The sequence below is a fragment of the Peromyscus maniculatus genome, chromosome 4 (assembly GCF_049852395.1).
Source record: "Peromyscus maniculatus bairdii isolate BWxNUB_F1_BW_parent chromosome 4, HU_Pman_BW_mat_3.1, whole genome shotgun sequence".
In the NCBI taxonomy this organism is placed as follows: Eukaryota; Metazoa; Chordata; class Mammalia; order Rodentia; family Cricetidae; genus Peromyscus; species Peromyscus maniculatus.
Window position 1 is genome coordinate 64,611,189 of NC_134855.1, and position 23,159 is coordinate 64,634,347.

A 23,159-nucleotide genomic window follows, 5' to 3' on the forward strand; every position below is an offset into this window, starting at 1 on the left:
TCTAAACCAACCACAGCTTTATCTCCATCTACGTCTATTTCAACCTATCTCCAAGTCTCCAATTCCCTGGTATTCTCTACTGTCTCTGTTGTGAGACCGCATTGCATGTGTTCTCAATCTCTATCATTATTTTCTAATTAGAATTACAATAGAATAACAGGATATTCATAATATTTAAAATAATTTAATATTTTTATAGATTATTATAGAAAATACATTTATATTTAATATAGGTTTGAAGTTTGTTTCTTTATCATTGCCCAGACTTACACCGTTAACAAATGATGTGGTCTCTTCCTCTTATAGTGAGCTACTTAGCTTCATTTTCCTGTTATTTACAACATAATATGAACATAAGATTGCTCATAATATAATTAATTCCATGATATACATGATGAATACATGATTGAAAGGGTAGAAAATAATTCACCCACATTCTTACTCCCAACCATTATGTGACCATGAACACAGACCCATATGTAAGATGTGCTTAAAGTGCAACTGGTGTGGGTCAGACTTCAACTGTGAACAACAGCTTGTTTTGGAGGACTGTTCATGTGAAATAGACACTTTAATGTGCAGTATTTTATTCAGTAAGTTAATAAATTATTTTTGTAAAACAATTCTATTTGTTAAACATCAGGTGTAGATAGAGTATAGTGACTTAAAATTTTTTAATCAATATTTAGACATAAGAAAAAAATAACATAAGCATGAACACACATTTATGCGCACAAACACAAACACACAGAGTGACAATACTGAATGGAAAAACAAGTTTACTGATAGCAGGATTAGTGAGGAGGTAAATGATTGAAAACAATCCTGATACACAATACCCAGCTTAAAGTCTAAACACAATTTATGCCTGTGAATTTCATATAACTTACATTGGAAGGAAAATAGTTTTGAAATAAATAATATACTAAGATAATTAATGGCTTTATTTTATTTTTAATTGAAATTACATAGTTCCATAGAACACAAGCCTAGAAAACACCTTGGAGCAACCACAGTAAAATCATAGGAAACTCAGATACAAATGAATTACACAATTTAAAGTAATATATCTTATCAATGTAAAACATAAAATATATCTTAGAAGACTAAAATACCAACTTCTATATGGTCTTTTATTAATTATGAAAATGTATTTAATCATAGATTTAGAGCAGTGGAATTTAAACTTTTCATTATTAAAAAGAGAAACTAAACTGTGTGCTGTCAGAAAAATATACATGAAACTAAATAGACCAAAATCAGAAACAATGTCTATTTGTGATTAACATTTTCCATAGGTGAAACATGAAGAGCTCAAAACCGTAGACAATGTTTCCACAGTGATGCAGTTTGTGCTGTTAGGATTTTCTGACCTTCCCAACCTCCAAGGATTTCTATTTGCAGTGTTTTCTGTTGTTTATATAATTATCTTGATTGGAAATTCCCTCATAATAGTAATAAGCAGTATGGACCCTGCATTACAGAAACCAATGTATTTTTTTCTGGCAAATTTTTCCTCTCTGGAAATCTGTTACATATCCGTTACTGTCCCAAGGATTCTGTTCAACATCGAGATGCAGGACCGAAGCATTTCAGTGACGTCCTGTGCCACCCAGTTGTGCTTCTTCCTTATTTTTGGAACTACTGAATGTTTGCTGCTAGCTGTGATGTCCTATGACCGCTATGTGGCCATCTGCAACCCTCTGCACTACATTCTGATCATGAACCCAACAAAGTGCACCCATCTTGCAGTGGGATCCTGGCTCGGTGGCATTCCCATTCAGATAGGGCAAACATGTCAGATATTCTCTCTGCATTTCTGCAGTTCTAACCAAATCGACCACTTCTTCTGTGATATACCTCCCATTCTCAAGCTAGCCTGCGGGGACACTTCCATGCATGAGCTGTCTGTCTATGTGGTTGTTATGGTGGTGGCTGCACTGCCCTTTATACTGGTGCTTACATCCTACAGCAAAATCATTGCCACCATCCTGAGGTTGCCAACAGCTAAAGGGCGGGCAAAAGCCTTCTCCACATGTTCTTCACATTTGCTAGTGGTGGTTTTGTTTTATGGATCAGCTACTGTTACCTACTTGAGGCCAAAGTCCATGCATTCTCCTGGAACTGACAAACTGCTCTCTCTGTTCTACACAGTTGTGACCCCCATGTTCAATCCTCTGATTTACAGCCTTAGGAACAAGGAGGTGATTGCAGCTCTAAAAAGGTTATTTCTTAAAGCATAATGTTATGCATTTAATTTAAATTTTTTGCTGTTTTTTGGCTCAGTTTTTAGAGAAACATCTTAACACTGTTTATGCTTGCTTTGAGAATATAATCACTTACCACTTATGTATATTTACACCATTTGTATATATACTATGCAGATTATCTATCTTCAATGATCTATGCCTAGGGAAAGTATTTTCTCAATAAAAGATTTTAATGTGTTTGTTTTTCCTCTTTACAGAAAGAAACAAAATACAGAATGTTATTAAATTTAATGGGAAATTAATTACTAAATATCCATTTACATATTTATAGATATTAGTCTTTGGTTCTATACTTTTTTTTTTTTTTTTGGTTTTTTTCGAGACAAGGTTTCTCTGTGTAGCCTTGCGCCTTTCCTGGGACTCACTTGGTAGTCCAGGCTGGCCTCGAACTCACAGAGATCCGCCTGCCTCTGCCTCCCGAGTGCTGGGATTAAAGGCGTGCGCCACCACCGCCCGGCTTGGTTCTATACTTTATAGACCAATAACTATCAATAATAAGTTATGATGGAATATTTCTTCTACATTTAAATGAGTGAACATATAAATATGTTAGTCTGCCATAAATTAGTCTAAACAATAACTATGCACTTTACAGTAGCTATTGTAGTACAATAATTTAACTGCCCATGCATTGATGTAGTTTACACATATACCAATACTGAGAGAGAAGTTAGCATAATCCTGTCTCTCTAGTAAATCCTCATGACACTGCACTACAAAACAGCATTTTTACCCTGATTAAATGCTTTACTCCTGTTCATATTTTGCCATCTGTCACTATTTTTGACAATATTGTTTTCTTTATATTATTTTATATCTTTCCTAATTACACTACAAAAGTACATTCTTACCCATCTTAAATATTTTAAATTATCATATATATCAACAGACTGCATTTTGTATTCAGATATGTGTACACACACACACACACACACATACACATATATATATATATAAATATATATTTGGATATCTAAAGTAAAAGATGCCCTGAATTTAAGAAATAAAGTAAAAAGTATACATGAGGTATGGTGGGAGGAAAGAAAAGAAAGAAAATGGTACAATTATATTATTATTTCAATAATAATTATTAAGCAATCAAAGAACTTAAATCTGAAAGTAGCTTCTGAAGTTTTTCAGGATTTTCAGGATCATCTCAATCTACACAGTTGCATTATTCAGCTTAAATAGTCTTCAGATTTTCATCATTCCTGATGTTACTAACATTACTAAAACTTTGAACTGACTTGTCAAGGAAAGTGAACAGCTACTAATAGAACCATAAATTCCCATACATGCAATAGTAGATTCTCAAGTTATCAATTCATTGAGAGGGAGTTTTCAATTTACCTTAACATTTCTTTATTTATTAGGTTTAGGGATGATTATGCACTTCAGTTAAACAGTAAAAGTTACTGCACTGCACATAGTTATTTTTCTTCTTCGTCTAATCATTTGAATTCTAAATATTAGTGTGGTGGATTATATTTATTCATTCATGTTTCTTACTCCTGAAAGTGCATATGTGTGTATCACTTGTTATTTACTGTTTTATATGCTTCAATAATTTGCCATGATGAGAAAGTAAAAATCATGTGAGTGAAAATGTGATGGTAAACAGAATGTTCATGGCAAAAGATATTCTGTTCTTTGATTATTTTCTGAAGTTTATTAAAGGATAATAATTTTATGAGCATAGTTTTATTTCATGGGTTCATATAACAGAATTTTCATATTCAAGTAAAGTGCTGAGTAGTTGGGTGTCTTCATGATAACCTTTGTATGTGGTGGTGTCCTGACAGTATGTGCCCTTTTATTATTCATGTGCATCCTACTGGAAACAACACATAGTAAACCAGGAAGAAGGAAATGATCAGCATTTGATTAGCACAATTCTGAAGTGCTAGCTGTATTCAGAAACATTTGTGAAGGTCAGAGAGGCTCTGTTTTGTTTTATGTAAGGAGATGGACAGTCTACTATAGCAATTTATTTTTCTGTTTTTTCATATTTTATTAAAAATGTTTATGAAATATATTTTGATCACCTAGGTCCCCTCCCCTGACTCTCAACAGATCCTCTCCAACTCCTTACTCATCTAGTATCATGTTCTCCCCCCCTCTTTCTCTCTGCCTCTCGTTGTCAATGAAAAAGAATAATAAAAAAATCCAAACAGATAATCTAGTAAACAGAAAATTAGTAAGACAAATTATACCAAAATATATATACATTTCCTGCACAAACAAACCTACTTGGTTACTCTTTTGAATAACTTATCTTTCATTATTTTATCATGGTGTTTAATCTTGTTGTAAAATCAGTGCATTAAATATGTTATCTATGACCACATTGGGAAATGCTTCAAAATACAGAAAGCAGTATACCTTATGTACATATTCAATTAGATAAATATTGTTAACCCCAGCCCCAACCCTGAATCCACTCTTACATGCCTCCACCATCATGGTGCTCTTTTTTGCACAATTTAAAAAGGCAAAATATCCAAGTAATCAAACAAAGGCCTCTAAAACTTTGTAGTAAGATAAACCATAATTACTTCTCATTGTTCCTCTCAGATATTTTATCATGGTCTTTGAAATCTAACTAATACACTGAGACAATAAAGTCATTATTTCAAATATGCTTTACTTTTCTGGAAAAAATATTTTTAAAAATAATAAAAACCCCAGAAATTAGCAAAAAGGTGAAAAAGAGGTATTTGAATCATGAGTGACATAGCCATCATGCCCCAATAATGCCATAGGAAACATTAATGAATATGTCAGCAATAGATCCAATTAAATAAAGACCATAATAGTGAGTCAAAAGTTGACTATAGATAGTACAATAGGCAGAATATGGCTCCCCTAGAAATACCCACATTTTATTGATGAAACCTCCACACATGGTACCTGGTACTACAAAGAATCTTTGAAGATGTCCCTAAGATTTCAACTTCTTGCCAAGATTCGTTTACTCAAGAAAGCCACGACTCAGCTACAAGCCCATAACCAGGAAAGAGAAAGGAAGAAAGAAAAAAGAAAGAAAGATAGAAAGAAAGAAAGAAAGAAAGAAAGAAAGAAAGAAAGAAAGGAAGGAAGGAAGGAAGGAAGGAAGGAAGGAAGGAAGGAAGGAAGGAAGGAAGGAAGGAAGGAAGGAAAAAGAAAGAGCTTGTGGAATTTTTTTATCTTGCCATCTTGATGGAATTAGAATCACCATGAAAACAAATCTTTCAACTCTATCTCAAATCACTTTCTAAGCTCAGAGATATTTTTTAATTACTTTATATGTATCTCAAGTACGCAATATGTTGCTATGAGCTTCTTATAAACAGAAAAATAGTGAATCAAGTTAATCCATAAAACCACATTGTTTCTGCATCTACTAGTCTTCCCTATTTTGCTTTTGAGGTATATTCATGATACTGTAGCATTAGAAAATTTTTGTGAATTATCTAGTTCAATTGTTTATGGGAATGGAAGAGGCAACAGGAGAAACTCTTCCCTCCTCCTGCCTCCCCATCCTCCCCCTCCCAACCCCCCTTCCCCCCCCCCAAGAAGGCAAGGCCTCCTATGGAGAGGCACATCCAGTAGAGGCAAGCCGAAGCCCTTCCCCCTGCCTCAAGGCTGCACAAGGTGTGTCACCATAGGTAGTGGGCTCCAAAAATCCCACTCATGCACCAGGGATGGATTCTGATCCTACTGCCAGGAGAACTCCCAAGCCGTTCAAGCTACACAATTTTCTTGCCATGCAGAGGGCCTAGTCCAGTCCCATGCAGGCTCCACAGCCATTGATCAACTTTCATGAGTTCCTACTAGTTTGGTTTGGTCGACTCTGCAGGTTTCCCCATCATGATCCTGATGCACTTGCTCATAGAATCCCTCTTCTCTCTCTTTGACTGGACTCCTGGAGCTCTGTCTGGTGTTTGGCTGTGGATCTCTGCATCTGCTTCCATCAATCCTTGGAGAAAAGCTCTGTGATGATAGTTAGGGTATCCACCGGTCTGATCACTGGAGTAAGCCAGTTCAGTTCAGGCACCCTCTCCACTATTTCTTGTAGTCCAAGCTGGGGTCATCCTTGAGAATTTTTTGGCAAATTACTTAGCACCAGATCTCTCTCTATCCTCTTGATCTCTCCCTCGACCATGGTATCTATTTCATTGCTTTCCCACTCCATTCCTGTTCCAGCTCAACCATCCCATTCCCTTATTTCCTCATCCCCTATCCCTTACCCTCCATTGCCCACCCATCCTCCCCAGTTTACTCATGGAGATCTCATCTATTTTCTCTTCCCAGGGTGATCCATGTATCCCTCTTTGAGTCTTCCTTTTTAGCTAGGTTCTCCGAAGTTGTGGGTTGTTGTCTGGTTATCCTTTGCTTTACACCTAGTATCCACTTATGAGTGGGTACATAGCATGTTTGTCCTTCTGAGTCTTCTTCAAGTGTAGGAATATATAATTTCATTTATATTAGTTAATGTATTCATATATTTACACAGTTCTCAGGATTTTATTGCAAGTAATGCCAACACAAGTATTCATATTCAACCCATAAGAAGATAATAGTATTCATTTTATATGAGAAAATTAATATATAAATTCATCCTTAGCAAACTAAAATATCCTGCAATTATAATTCAATAAATCATAGTGTTTGGCATATGTTTAACTTTTTAAGTCATTCTCAAATTTATTTCAATATCAGTATAATGTTTACACGTAGATCTCCATAAGAATTCTAAAAGTTTTTACTATCTATGAGTATTACCTATAAGATTTTAAATTTTGAAACAGTAATTATTATTCACGTATGTTGTAATATCTGAGTTTGGATTTAGTTTTAATTTTTCTTAACTGCTGTAGATGTTAAAAAAATTTAAAGACAGCATGGCTTTGATACTAAGTCCAGAAGCACACACTGTAAATAAGACAGTATCTTCAAAAAATGATGCAAATTAAACTGGATGACTTCAATAGGGGAATCCAAAGAGATCCATGCTCATCAATCCTGCAAAAAATTCAACTCCAAATGGATCAATAACCTCAACATAAAACCAGGTACACTGAGCATAATAGAAGCAAAAACAGGGAATGGTCTTGAATACATTGGAACAGGAAAAGACTTTCTGAACTGAACACTTTTAGCACAGGTACTATGATCAACAATAAATAAATGGGACCTCACGAAATTGAGAAGCTTCTACACAGAAAGGATAGAGTCAGACAACGTGGCAGCCCACAGAATGGAAGAAGATTTTATCCAACTTTACATCTCATAGGAGAATAATATAAAGAAGTTGATAAACTAGATATCAAATCCAAATAATTCAGTTAAAAATGGAGTGCAGATCTAAGTGGAATTCTCAAAAGAGGAAAGACAAATGACTGAGAAACACTTGAAATATTCAACATCCCTAGCCATCAAAGAAATGCAATCCAAAACGACTTTGAGATTCCATCTTACATCTGTTAGAATGACTTAGACCAATAATGCAAGTGACAACTCATACAGGCAAATATGTAGAATAAGGGGAACACTCCTCCATTGCTGATGGAAGTGCAAACTTGTACAGCTACTATGTAAATCAGTAAGTTCCTCAGGAAGATAGGAACAGGGTTATCTCAAGATCAAGCTATACCAACCCTTGTGCAAATACCCAAAGTAAGCTTCATTCTACCATTTTCACTGTCTCTCTATTTACAATAACCAGAAAATGAAAAAAACCTGTGTCCCTCAACAGAAAAAAATTACACAATGGATCATTACTCAGCCGTAGAAAACATGATGTCATGAAATGTAAAGGAAAATTAATGGAACTGGAAATAATTATTATGATTACGGTAACCCAGCCCCAGAAAGACAAATATGTTATGCTTACATGTGGATGTTATCCATTAAGTAAATGATGACCAAATTACAATCCATAGACCTAGAAAGATTAAGTATAGAGAATACACAGGAAGGAACTCAGAGGGAAGGAACTCAGAGGGACACATTGTGCACCCTGGAATGAGAGAAAAATATATTTTATGGGTGGACTCTGGAAAAAGAGCACTGGAATAGGAGGATCATGTGGGGGTAGGGGCAATATAGTCAGAGACAGCTAGAACTAAGGGTTATTAGGGGTTGTATGGAAGTAGAAACTTTCTGAAATATATGAAGGCAATCCAAATGATGTCTCCAAATAACAAGGGATATAGTGTTCCAACTGGCTGTCTTTTGTCATCAAACAACAGTACTGGAACTAGGTTACATTCAATTGTTTGTTGGCCAAAAGGATCCTATGGAAATCCCCAACAATGCAGACTGTTGCTACAATAGGTTGCTCTCCACAAACTGACACCAAGGCCCCATTGCTGAAGACAACACTCACTGAACACAGAAAGGTCAAGCTGGTGCCTACATAGAATCTTTACCCCTATGTTCTGGTATCTTTGGTATGGGAAGGTACTCAGTAGGCTACTAAAAGAGAAATATATACACTAACCCAGCCACAAAACCTTTGATGTACAATGGTGTCTTGCCTACAAGATATGCTAGGCTAATGGTGGCACAAAGCCTGTGGGAGTAACCATCCAGTATGGAGTAGGCCAACTCCATGAAATGGAATACATATTCAATGCTTCTTTGGTAGCAAAGAACCAGAGAATAGATAGTCCAAGGACGTAGGGTAAATCAAATATTAATTGTCCTAAAGAAAAAATATTGATAAAATGACTCCTAAATATATTATGCTACATGCATAATCAGTGTCTTGCTTAGCCATCATCAGAGAACCTTTCTCCTTCAGCAGAGGTAAAGAAATACAGAGGCCTATAAGACATTACTCACAGAAAGAAAGAGAAAGACCAACAGACAGGTAGACAGGCCTTGGAACACTCAATACTAAATGAGATGTCTCTATCAAATCCTTTTCCTCAGAGCTCAGGTAACCCCATGCAAGAAGAGGCAGAAAGAGTGTAAGAGCCAATGGGAATGGAGGACATGGGGAGAACCAGGCCCTCAAAATTAACTGAGCAAAGCTCATATGAACTTGCAGAGAATAAAGCAGAAGCCACAGGGTCTTCAAAGATCTTCTGCATATATATTATAGCTTTCAGTTTAGTGTTTTTATGAAACATGTAAGTATCTAAACAAGTATGTTTTTAATGTTCTTTTGCCTTCTCTTGGGCTTTTTTGCATCTGTTGGTTTGCCTTATCCAACCTCATTGTGACATTTTCTGTTTTACCTTATTCTATTTTATTTCATTATTTTTGTTTGTTTGTTTTATCTCTTAGTATACTTCTCTTTTTCTAATGAAGGACAGAATGGAAATGTATACTGATGAGAGGGGAGGTTGGGTGGAACTGGGATGAGCAGAGGCACAGGAAACAGCAACCAGGATATACTGTAAGAGATAAGAATCTATTTTCAGCCGGGCGGTGGTGGCACACGCCTTTAATCCCAGCACTCGGGAGGCAGAGCCAGGCGGATCTCTGTGAGTTCAAGGCCAGCCTGGGCTACCAAGTGAGCTCCAGGAAAGGCGCAAAGCTATGCAGAGAAACCCTGTCTCCAAAAAACAAAAAAACAAACAAACAAAAAAAAAATTTAAAAAGAATCTATTTTCAATAAAATAAGAAAAAAAACATTTTCCATGTGCTAATATTTATTTGCATTGATTAAGTTTTTGTTTAAAATACGATCATCCCTACTAGGACTGCTTCTTTCTTTTTTTCCTCTAATTTTCTTTCTTCTTTTCATTTTCAGTATCTTTACTTAATTAAAATTCAATTATGTAATTGGCCCCCAGTTCCCTTTCAGATTCATGGCATCTTATTCTCTCATTTATATATGCAAGTAATTTCATTTATGTATGTGCAAATAAATATATAAATGCAACCTTCTTAGTCAATTTAGTGTTGATTGTATGTGTACTTTTTAGCACTGACCAGTTGATATTGGATAAAGATGTAGGGAGCTTATTTCTAGGGAGAACTTTTGCTCCTTCCCTCCTTAATTGCCTCTAAGCTTTTCCACTAGTGATGGGGCCTAGTGAGATTTCCTCTATTCAAAGTGGTATGCCAATTGTTGTTGGCATTTGGCTATGTGTGGCTTTCTGTAATTGTCCTTTTCTGGTGCAAAAGCAACTTCTTTGATGAGTAGAAAGAATTACACTTGTAACAGTATGAGCATAAATATTGAGAATCGTGTTAATAATTATACTATTTTAGAAAAATGACATTATTAGTTTCTCCCCTGAGATCTGTGATTTCACCAACTATGGGTGGTAGACTAGGTTTCAAGTTCCAGGCATAATTTCTCTATTGTTTAGAGAAATTAAGTCCAATCAGACAACCCTTAGTTGAGGCAAGGTATGAGTGCCACTATTATACTACTACAGTGCTGTGATGGACATTGGGGGACTAAGTAAGGATCTCAGCCAGGCAAGATTTTGGATGATTTTCTTCCTTGGCAGATGGAATAGCAGATTCTGGTAATATAAAATCTTGTCCTTAGGAGGAGGCTTTATGTCAGATCCAGCTCTAATCTTCCAAGTTTAGATAGACTTATCTCAACCTGTGAAAGGAAACTAAAGGCAAAGCAATAGCTTATATTGCCTTGAATTCATTTTGGACTCTCCTGATCAACAACACAAATGGAGTTTTCTTTCATGCATGATATATATATATATATATATATATATATATATATATATATATGATGTAAATTTAGGCAAATATAAAATAAGGTACTTTGTGTGGGGCATTTACCCACCACCCCCACAGTTCCCCAGAGTTTTTTTGAGTGCGAGCAGCAGAAAATATTAAATAGAAGAATTTATAGCGGAGAATCTTGCAGAGATAAACAGATAGAAAATAAAGGATAACCTCGAGAGGGCCTGGAACCTATTCCAACGGGCCCCAACAGTCTCTGGCCCAGGGGTTTTATAGAGACGCCAAGGGGTGGAACGAAAGACCTCCTCCCCCAGCACAGCCAAGTGCAGACCATCTCAGACACCTGCACTCAGGCCTGTGGTCCTGATCATCCTCTATTCAGACCTGCTGGGTAAAACCATGAGGAACCCGAGAACGGGCTCCCACAACTTCGTAATTTTTCAGACATTCATAATGTTATTTATGCCTACTCCCTTTCTATTTTCTTCTGTATTGACCATCTTCCCTGTAATAGTCAGAAAAACAGAACTTATAGCATGTGTAATATGTGTATATAAAGGGGATTTATTAGCTTATAGGATAGGATCCTGCTATTCCAACAATGACTATCTAACAACAAAAGATCCTAGAACTCAGTAGTTGTTCAGTCCATAGAACATTCAAAACTGACACCAAAAGCCTTTTATAATAGAATTCTCTTTATATATGATGCTATAAGCAAATAAAATAGAAGGAATGAGATTTTATTTTCATTTTTCTTTATTAAGAAATTTTCTACTCATTATACATACCACCTACAGATCCCACCTCCTCCCTCCTCCCATCCCAAGCCCTCTCTCCCAAGCTACCCCACATCCCCACATTTCCCAAATCAAGGTCTCCCATGGGGAGCTAGCAGAGCCCAGCACACTGAGCCTAGGTAGGTCCAAGCCCCTTCCCATTACACCAAGGCTGCACAAGGCATCACACCACAGGCACCTGATTCCCAAAAGGTTGCCCATGCACCAGGGATGGATCCTGATCCCCCTGCCTGGGTGCCCCCCCATTCTCATGGATAGGTAGAATTAACATAGTAAAAATGGCAATCTTACCAAAAGCAATCTACATATTCAATGCAATCCCCATCAAAATCCCAACACAATTCTTCACAGATGTGAAAAGAACAATACTTAACTTTATATGTAAAAACAAAAAACCTAGGATACCTAAAAGAATCCTGTATAATCAAGCAACTTCTGGAGGCATCATGATCCCTGACCTCAAGCTCTACTATAAAGCTATAGTAATAAAAGCATCTTGGTACTGGCATAAAAACCAACACATGGACCAATGGAATTGAATTGAAGACCCTTATGTGACATTAATGTGACATTAATCCACATGCCTATGAACATATGATTTTTGACAAAGAAGCCAAAACAGTACCATGGGAAAAAGAAAGCATCTTCACCAAATGGTGCTGGCATAACTAGATGTCAACATGCAGAAGATTGCAAATAGATTCATATCTGTCACCATGCACAAAACTCAAGTCCAAGTGAATCAAAGACCTCAACATAAATCCAGTTACACTGAACTTGATAGAAGAGGAAGTAGGAAGTATTCTTGAACTCATTGGCACAGGAGACCACTTCCTAAATATAACACCAGTAGCACAAACACTGAGAGCAACAATTAAAAATGGGACCTCCTGAAAATGAGAAAAAATTTTACAGCTTGCTAAAAACTGAATGCAAATTAGAGTGTAGTGCCTACTGAAGTTATATGATTCATATTGAAGTAATGAATGTTCTGGAAGTACAGAGAAGTAGGAAGAATTTAAGAAATGTAAAATCCAACCCAGTTCTTACTTTCAAAATGCTGAGAATTTTAATACATGTGAGTTAAAGTTCAAAACTATACCATTGAAAATTAGTATTAATCTGATAAAATAGGATAATAGTTCTAAAATTAAATAAAAATTGGAAGGATACTAATCATATTTAAATAGAGAAAAAGTTAAGTTCAATTAATTTCAGGTTGGAATACAGATATTATTCTACAGTACATATTATGTTTGAATTAATTATCTTTTAAAGTGTAAAATAAAATTTTTGTTCCCATCCTGACACAGATCAACTAGTTGACTGTCATCAAGACTTAAGCTCAAGCTTTGCCTAAGATGTTCATGTATTCATTGGGGAAAATACTGAACTAGAAATGTAATTAATTAAATGTTTTCACAACACCAAAACCTTAGGGAAGTAGCTTCAGAGATTTAAACCCCAAATATTTTAACTGCATGGAAGAAAACATCAGCTACCTAGAATTGACCTAAGATTGAACTGTTCACCTCAGGTAGGTTCCTGGGTTTCAATATTGAAAACACAAGGTTAAAAATACTGATCTTCTTGAAAAGAAGGGAGGGCTATATAGATAAATCAGTTTCTCTCTGCTTATATTAATATATTCTAGAGTACAATTAGATGATAGTTTTTTTCTCCAAAATAGAAGACTTTGAAATTAAATATTAGCATTTGACTCAATTTATCTTAATATGAGTTCAGAATCAACACTCTGATTGTTTGACTATCATTCAAGTATGACAATCAATTGACGGCTTTGCTGGTGTTCTCTGTTGATGTTTCCTTTAACAGATAAGGGAGGTACCACTTTATAAATAACAACATGTGATAATTCAACTTTGCTTTAGCACCATGTAAGTCATAAATAATACTTATTGAGATAGAATAATAAAAAACAGTATTCAATGTATATCCTACCCTGTTTTCCATTCCCCATCCTTCATTTAAGGGTCCTACAAATGCAATCCATCACATTTTAAAATATAAACATAAAGAACTCTGAAAATTTTGTGTTTCCTCATTCTCTTTTCATATTTAAAATGTAATTGTTGACTTAAGGACTTGACAAATATTAGTGTTAAGTTATAGACATATCAATTTTGTTTTAATATATATCTTTGAGTGACCAGATTCTAGGGCTTGTCTCTAGACCACACCTTTGGAAAAGTCACAGACAAGTGAAAATAAAATATATTCTTACACGAAAATCTGATTTAATTATTTTTTATCACATACTACAAGCTATTTATCAGAATAAAATGATTTTAACTTTCATGAACCAGTAACATAGATGTCCATTGCTTTTAGAACTGGCAAATATTCTTTCAACCAATAATGGGTTTTGAGCATCTGAATACTTGTAATTAATATTTCTGTTTATGTAAATGTTTTAAACATAAAGAAATATTTAACTTTTTATTTTATAGCCTAGTATCTCCATGAATGCTGTTTTATCGACATACTTTGAAGATTAAGTAAGAATTCAGTAAATCAAAAATATGTTTGCAAAAGTAGAGGAAGGGAAGGCCAAAATATTGAAAATATAAGGAATACACTTTGCACAATGGTATATGGATATCACATATCATGGCAATGGAATCCTCAAACTATCAGATATATTTTGTTATGATCAGTAGCATAAAGTTCTACTTACAGAGTAACATGACTGAACAGATTTCTGAGAATGCATTTTCTTTTTTAGCAATAACTAAGAATGCACTTACCCAAGTTTGAAATTATCTTTTAAAATTTACTCAAGAAAGAAAAATGGGTAGGGAAAATTGCTCCTCTGTGGATGAATTCATTTTCTTGGGAATTACCAATAACCCTGGCACGAATGTAGCCCTGTTCACTACATTCCTACTGGTTTATCTCATTACTCTCCTGGCCAATCTTGGGATGATGATTTTGATTAGAGTGGACTCTCAACTGCACACACCCATGTACTTCTTTCTCAGCAACCTCTCCTTCTGTGACCTCTGCTATTCCACAGCAATTGGGCCCAAGATGTTGGTGGATCTCTTAGCTGAGGAGAAATCAATTCCCATGGTTGGTTGTGCTCTGCAGTTCTTGACATTCTGTGTCTTTGCGGATTCTGAGTGTCTACTGCTGGCAGTGATGGCCTTCGATAGGTACCAGGCCATCAGCAACCCTTTGCTCTACACAGTGAACATGTCTGGCATGGTGTGTTCCATGCTCATGGCAGGGGTTTACCTGGTGGCAACAACAGATGGTTTAATACACACAACCTTGGCATTCCATTTATGTTTTTGTGGGTCTAATGAGATCAACCACTTCTTTTGTGATTTGCCTCCACTCTACCTCCTCTCCTGCTCAGACATACAAGTCAATGAACTGGCCTTATTTACTGTTTTTGGTTTCATTGAACTGAGCACCATCTCAGGAGTCCTGATCTCTTATTGTTACATTATTTTATCAGTCCTGAAGATCCGTTCTGCTGAGGGGAGGTTCAAAGCTTTCTCCACCTGCACCTCCCATCTAACAACAGTTGCCATTTTCCAAGGAACTATGCTTTTTATGTACTTTCGACCTAGCTCTTCTTATTCCATGGATCAAGACAAAATGACTTCATTGTTCTACACTCTTGTTATTCCTATGCTGAACCCTTTGATTTATAGCCTCAGGAACAAGGATGTGAAAGAGGCCCTGCAAAAACTGAAAACAAAAATGTGGTTATGAACAGTTGTGTCACAGCTGCATGTCATGTATATATAAGGCTTGGGTGTTTTATCCTGGAAAATTATAATGATGACAGAGATAGAAGTTATAAATTGTAGTTTAAACAGTAAACTGTGTATGTGTTCTAACACCTAAGTACAATAATAGTAGTAGACCTCAAACTATTTCAAGTTAGAGAATATATCTAATACTAATGCATCACACCCATGACTATAAAATTTTCTTGATTACCATAATTGATCATTTATTTTTTGTTTGTTTTTTCTTTTTTTCTTCACTCACACATTACATCCTGAACACAGTTTCCCCTTTCTCCATTCTTTCCAGCTCCCCACAACTCCTATATCCCCCAGATACACTTCTCTGTTTCCCTTTAATAAAAGGTATCCCTGTGATTTCATTTGAACATGACATAATTAATTAGATTTGATTGCATTGTTTAATGACCATTTACTATTTTCACTTTGCCTATTATTTGACTCATGTTTCAAGGCAAATTCAATAATTTATTTCCTAATAAATATGTATTTTATTAAATGTAACAAATTTTAATTGAACTCCAAATTTTCATAATACACTTCAAAACAATGTTGAAGTAAGTTATGTATAGGCTATTATCTATAGCAATAGTTCCCAACCTTTCTAATGCTGCAGCCTTTGATATACTTCCTCATGTTGTGGTGATTCCCCAAGCACAATTTTTTTCTACTTAATAGCTGTAATTTTGCTACTGTTATAAATTATACTGTAAATATTTTTATAGATTCAGGTTTGCCATAAGTGTTGGAACCCATAGATTAAGAAAGAATGACCTAGAGGAAAGTACTTAAAATCAGTGTACAGGAGAAAGGTTTTATTAACTGGAAAAGTAAAACTATACATAGGGAAGAGGTGAAAACATTATAGACTGAAGGTCTGACAATTAGGTAAGAACTGAGGTAAACAAGTCCATGGCATTTGCAAACCACAGAAGTCTTACCTGATTGTGATGTAAAAATCAGTGGCAGGGATTCAACCATCAATGATACTCTCAGAGAAAAGCCATTGCACTTCATAAAGCATCAGCATGAAGAGATTTTTGGAAACAAAAATTTTTACATATAAATAACTGCAACTTATTATCTGGTCATCATTAACACTTGAAAAAGAGATCAATGTTCCTTGTATAAAAGCTCTTGAGAGCTTGGAATGGTCCTGTGTGACTGAACTTTCAGCTTCTCTCACCAACCTTGCATCCCTTCTATCTGTGAGATGGAACTTCTCCTCATTAACTATGCATCCATTCTTTCTGTGTGATGGAGCTTCCCTTCATCAATGTGCATCCCTTCTCTGTATGATGAAATTTCTCCTTAACTATGTATTGCTTCTTTGAGGAAACATTCCCTTTCTTTCCTCTGTACATACATCCCTGGTGAGAGATTTTTCTTCTTTATCTTGCACCTTATGCTCTTATGTAATATTATTCTTTTCTTGTGTAAAAAGCTCCAAATTGTTATATTAAGCATTTTTTTTAAATGTAGGTCTAAGCATTTTATTCCTGCACTTCCCAGCTGTAACATCATATTTTGGGAAAAGAATGTGACAAATGTAACAAAACTATTGGAGGATGTATTATGAAACATGCATATCACAAAAATGTACCAATGATTTCTTCTAGGATAATATATGAAATTTCTGTGGACACTGAAGTGCTGAATATACACTAAAGATATTAATCTTGCTATAAGGAAAAAGTATGTATATGCATATTACTTTACATCTTAATTTGTTCAAAGTTTTTGGTAGCCTAAGTACTTCTTTTGGAAAACCCACATCATATTTTAAAGGCCAAAGACACAGGACATTGTTAATTGCACAGTGATTAAATAAAATAAATGCCATAGACTGCCTCAGAGTTTTTAACCTGTCAGCGTGAGATATTTCTTGTAACATTTCACTATAGTAATAAATGCTTCTTGTTTTCAGTCTAGAACATGGGAACGAGACACCAGCGGGGCGGCGGGGGGGTGGGGGAGTAACTATGAAAGAGTCTTCCTTGTATAAACAGCTTTTTGATTTTCTACCTCTTTAATATTTTCTCAACCATTAATCTTTCCAAATTATAACATATGAATATGACCATGCTTGCTTCCTTATACCTTGAAATTCTAGCCTTCAAAATGATGATATTAGAAGTTGAAGTCCTTGAGATGCAATTAATTCATAAGTGTAGAGCGCCTAGAAAGTAGAACTTTAACACATAAAACATAATTGGGCCTCTTCCCAGCTTTTCTACTGTATGAACATAGTGAAAACCCAGCCCTCTGAATAGGATATCAGGATCCAAATATAAGTGATTCTGGCAACGGCTGGACTGCAAGACTTCTAAATTTATGACTGCTATTGCTCAATATAATGTGAGCAATACTTCTTTAGATGTACAACTCTGAATGTTAAATCGACAACATGGCAGAAGACATTGCTGAAATACATTGAAATGTAAAAAAAAAAAGCTTAACATTTGCAAATTTCCATGCAATTGACCTGTCTTTCTACTGAAGCATTTAAAAACTAGTTTGAGCCAAGCATCCCTGCATAAGTCCCAGGTTTCAAACAGCTAACTCATTCAATGAGCACAGTGCTTGGCTCAGTCTGGGAGGAGGGGACTGGACCTGCCTGGACTGAGTCTACCAGGTCCATCTCAGTCCTTGGGGGAGGCTTTGCCCTGGAGGAGGTGGGAATGGGGGGTGGGCTGGGGCAAGGGGAGGGGGACAGGAAGGGGGAGAACAAGGGAATCTGTGGCTGTTATGTAGAACTGAATGGTATTGTAAAATAAAATTTAAAAAAATAAAGATCACATTTTTCATAATTAAAAAAAAAAAAACTAGTTTGAGCTTCAGGTGGCCCCTATTTTTAAGTGAATTGGCTGTGAAATAAATGAGCAGTAAAAATATCAACCCCAAACACCACAAGCTGATCTGGTTGTGAGCATAATATCTCTGAATTCAAACATTTTGAAATTCCATTTTGTGGAACTACTTTAGAGTATGTATGACTGAAGTATAAGCTAAAAGGGATAGACTTGTGAATACATTGAAGTTTCTTTCTACCTGATATATTTTCATGCACTCCTCACCACTTCTCAAAACTATGTCATTGTTTCATGTCTATCAGTGACTGGCTATGATATTATCATAACACAATTATACCAAAGACTATGTTAGCAGAGTTAATGACGTAATTATATTTTTGTGTCTTAACTCTTTCTTCATTCTTACCTCTGAAATGACTAAATAAAAAAATAAAATTATATGGCTTATTTGTCCACACACAAATAAAAGACTACTTCAAGTTTATTTTCCATAAAACAAGATAAAATACAAATTATTTATATATGGGTTGCATTCTGTCTCTATGAATTATGATTTTACTACCTGGAGAGCCAATTGAAAAATTAAGAAAGGTTGGAAAATGAGCTGTTTTGTGTTTGTACCTGGAGAGTATCTATCTTTCCTTTTTTGACCTGAGATAGGTGCAGCAATGATGCTAATTAAGTCAGTTCACAAAGGTAAATTAATAAAATCTGGACCTTTGCTAAGCTTGCTGCAGTATTCTTAGGGGGAAATTCCCAACCAAGAATCCAATTAAACACTGATGGAGGAGTCTTATCAGATTGAAATCCCAACAGTCACTGAATGAAAATAAAATGCCATCTACACAAATTCACATACCATTGATGAGGACAGAAACATCTCAGGTATGTTTTTTAATACCTATATTTAAATAATAGAGAAAAACACTGATAATTTTCATTTGCAAAAATAAAGAAATCATTATTAAATAATGTGAAAGTTAATTTCTTGCAGGCTTACTCAGTTAAATGTAATCATTAACCTAAAACAAGATATTTGAATATTTTCTTTTTAAAATTGTGTGAATTTGTATGACATTATTTGTGTGTGTGTATGTGTGTGTGTGTGTGTGTGTGTGTGTGTGTGTGTGTGTGTGTAAAGGCTGTAGAAGTTTTTCCTATTCATTTTTCATCTAGGATTCTTAGGTAATATTTTTCTTTTAAAAATAACTTGAAAAGTGATGTATCACATGGAACTTTCAATCAGACTTGCTTCATTTGACATTCCATTCAATAGTTAACACAAAAATATTAAAGTATATTATTCAGGCCTCCTGGACAATATACTACATTTAACTCTAGAAAAAAAAAGTAAGCATTAACTAATCACCACATTCCAATTTCTAAACAACAAACATACAGAGAGATAAACTCTGATATCCATACATAAATAAAAACAATTTAAGAAGTTGCATCTGTTATAACTCAGAAAGATTCCTTATGTCTACCCATCATCATTTTATGTGAAAACCTCAAACTTAAGCCTAATGACACTCCACAGTATGTACTAATACATTGGTCTCTTTCTTACTTTGCATATATGTGTGTGATCATGTATATTCTTACAATATCGGTGTAGGAGTGTTTACAAGTGCATGTGGATGTGTGTACAGGATAGAGATTGACATCTTCCACTACAAATTAATCAGAGTTGAATTGCATTTTCATATGCAATTAAAATAATGTTTAATTCTGTATTAAACAGAGCTCACTATTTCCTTTAGAAAAACTGGCCTTCTTGCTCTAGGCAATCCTTCTTTCCCTACATAGTGCTGTTATTAAATGTTGGCATGTGTACATACCTAAGGGAGTGCTAGGTTAGTTCTAGTATTCACATTTCTTTGTCAAGTGTTTCACCTTCTCTCATATATTCCAAGCCCCTCTTATACTTTTTGACTATATATCTTTTCATTTTTGAGGGATCCATATTTCAGAATTAGATGAATTTTATGATAGGATTATAAAATTCATTATAAAACAGTAGCATCACGTGATGGGTATAACTAAAACTTACTTGACTTTAGTACAACTTTGATACTAAACATTATCAGAATAATTTTTATTCATTAATTTATATGCAATACCACCATAGTACTGAAATTAATATTTCCTGAGTAAGCCAATAAATTGATTTTTGTGAAATAATAAATTATTTTCTCTTTCATCTTCTAGTTTTTCTGGCTTAGGTTGGCATTTCTTTTATATTATTTTGAATCTAGACCTAAAGTATGGTTCAGTCATGCTATAATAGTGGATAACTGGTCAAGGTAAATGAGTTTGTTGAACTGTATACATTGTAAACAAAGTGGGTCCACTAAAATTAGACATATTTTAAAATAATGTCTCTTTTAAGTAGCCTAGGCTATGTTTTGAGGATAAACAACTCTAGAAATAAATATTATTATACCACATAATAATATTCAAACATGCAAAAAACAGTATCTAATCAATCATTGTCTTGATCATTTGGAAACAGTTTTTAAAGAAAAGAAGAATGGAGATTGGGAACTGCTCAGCCACTGAGTTCCTTTTCTTGGGTATTACCAATAACCCTGTGATCAAAGTGATTTTATTTATCATATTTTTATTTATTTATCTCATTATTCTTATTGAAAATCTTGGAATGATTATTTTGATCAGAATGGACCACCAGCTTCACATGCCAATGTACTTCTTCCTCAGTCACCTCTCATTCTCTGATGTCTGCTATTCCACTGCAGTTTGTCCTAAGATGTTAGTGGGCCTACTTGCCAAAAGCAGCAATTCAATTTCTTTTCTTGGGTGTGTTCTGCAGTTCTTCATCTTCTGCGTCTTTACAGATGTGGAGTGTATGCTGCTGGCAATGATGGCATTTGATCGATACAAGGCAATCAGCACTCCCTTGTTATATGCAGTAGATATGTCCAGCAAGGTGTGCTACCAACTCCTGGCTTTGGTTTACTTGGTGGGTATTGTAGATGCTGTGATACACACAACACTGACATTTCGCTTGTGTTTCTGTGGGTCCAATGAGATCAACCATTTCTTCTGTGATTTACCTCCACTCTACCTCCTATCCTGCTCTGACATACAAGTCAATGAATTGGCCTTATTTACTGTTTTTGGTTTCATTGAACTGAGCACAATATCAGGAGTCCTCGTCTCTTACTGTTACATCATTTTATCAGTCCTGAGGATCCGCTCTACTAAGGGAAGGTTCAAAGCTTTCTCCACCTGTACCTCCCATTTAACAGCAGTTGCAATTTTTCAGGGAACAATGTTATTCATGTATTTTCGTCCAAGCTCTTCTTATTCTCTAGATCAAGACAAAATGACCTCACTATTTTACACCCTAGTGATTCCCATGTTGAACCCCCTCATTTACAGCCTGAGGAACAAGGATGTTAAAGAGGCCCTGCAAAAACTGACAACAAAATCTTGGTTCTAAGCAAATCCATCACATGTACATGTCCACCTATTTAAAAGTGATTGTTCTTTCTGGAAAATTATACTGATGACATATAAAGAATATTTTTATTTTGCTTTTGCTTTAAATGTTATGTTGGTGCTAATATATTACTGCAATTAGGTATAGTGTATCTTTAAGTGTGTGATTTTGCTGCTGCTATTTGTTTTGTTTTCTTGTTTGTTTGGAACAGGATTTTATTGTGTAGTCCTGGCTGTCCTGGAATTCATTCTGTAGACCAGTCTGGCCTTGAACTCAGAGATGCACCTTCCTTTGCTACCTGAGTGTTGGTATTAAAGGCACGTGCTAAAACCACCTGGCTCAACTCTATGATTATTATATATCTCATATTAACATATATTTTCTTAAGTGTGGAATTTTCCCAGTCATTTCTATTATACCTATTTTATTCTGTTATTGTTTCATTTGTGTTCATTACACTAAGTTACAAATGTTTATTGACATTCTTTTTCCATATTTTATACCCTATATTTTATGGTAAATGCAATAGTTTATTTCCTGGTGAATTTCATTTACTACTGGAAGTTACACCCTTAAAATATACATTCAAAGGTTTTACAATCAGCCTCATCTCATGAAATAATTGAAATGTAGACTACTATTTAATGTCGATGATTAAAAGCAGTGTGCAAGTGCAAGGTTTTACTGGTTAGAGATACATGTACCAGACCTAAGTTGTGTGTGTTTGGGAGATGATAAAAAGAAATGTTTACACACCTAGATGTAGGGATTAACAATTAGATAGCTAGGCACTGAGATAAAGAAAACCTTGACATTTTAAAACCATGAAGTTTTATCGGAAGAGAATGCAAAGAGTAGTTAAAGAGGGTTATGTGTATACATGCATACTTCTAAATATAAACTCTTCAGTTTGTATAAATGTTATTCATAGTATATTTTCAGGGCTAATCATTTGACACTGGATAACTAATTGGTGTAGTCTTCCCTGAGGAAGACTATTTCCTCCACTCTCAACATTCCTTAGTTGCTTGTAGTTTTTGTGTAGAGTTGAGACTATATGGGCTTTTCCCATTAGACATATCACTTTGGTATGTCTTTGGTTGTTCTTGTTCCCCTCATGTTTGTGTAATTTTATGTTAAAAGTTTATGGGTATAGTCAGAAACTATGGCCATATATCTAATAAACATCAATTAATGAAAAGGATACCATAAATTTGAAAGAGAGCTAATAGGGATAGTTGAAAGAATTTGGAGGAAGGAAAGGACAGAAGGAAATTATATGAGTATAATATTAAAAATAAAAGAAATAATTATCTTTGTAATTTTGTAGAATGTTGAAGTGGTTTGTATTGAAGTATAAAATATGCAGAGAGTTA

At 35.0% G+C, this 23,159-nt stretch overlaps 3 protein-coding genes across 3 annotated transcripts; all 3 read left to right on the forward strand.

Annotated features, from left to right (window-relative positions):
• Window positions 1-1,280: 1,280 nt before the first annotated feature.
• LOC102914776 (olfactory receptor 10AG1-like) lies at window positions 1,281-2,243 on the forward strand. The gene has a single exon (XM_006989747.2). The coding sequence runs from the start codon at window positions 1,344-1,346 to the stop codon at window positions 2,241-2,243; it is 900 nt and encodes a 299-aa protein (XP_006989809.2). The 5' UTR covers window positions 1,281-1,343.
• A 12,272-nt stretch (window positions 2,244-14,515) lies between these two features.
• On the forward strand, window positions 14,516-15,466 carry LOC102903745 (olfactory receptor 5W2-like). Its single transcript, XM_006989777.2, has one exon. The coding sequence runs from the start codon at window positions 14,534-14,536 to the stop codon at window positions 15,464-15,466; it is 933 nt and encodes a 310-aa protein (XP_006989839.1). The 5' UTR covers window positions 14,516-14,533.
• A 5,369-nt stretch (window positions 15,467-20,835) lies between these two features.
• Window positions 20,836-21,783, forward strand: LOC102915091 (olfactory receptor 5W2-like). Its single transcript, XM_006989748.2, has one exon. The coding sequence runs from the start codon at window positions 20,851-20,853 to the stop codon at window positions 21,781-21,783; it is 933 nt and encodes a 310-aa protein (XP_006989810.2). The 5' UTR covers window positions 20,836-20,850.
• Window positions 21,784-23,159: the final 1,376 nt, after the last annotated feature.

Coding starts and splice junctions, on each gene's coding strand:
- LOC102914776 (XM_006989747.2), top strand. CDS start 1,344: ATGCAGTTTGTGCTGTTAGGATTTTCTGACCTTCCCAACCTCCAAGGA.
- LOC102903745 (XM_006989777.2), top strand. CDS start 14,534: ATGGGTAGGGAAAATTGCTCCTCTGTGGATGAATTCATTTTCTTGGGA.
- LOC102915091 (XM_006989748.2), top strand. CDS start 20,851: ATGGAGATTGGGAACTGCTCAGCCACTGAGTTCCTTTTCTTGGGTATT.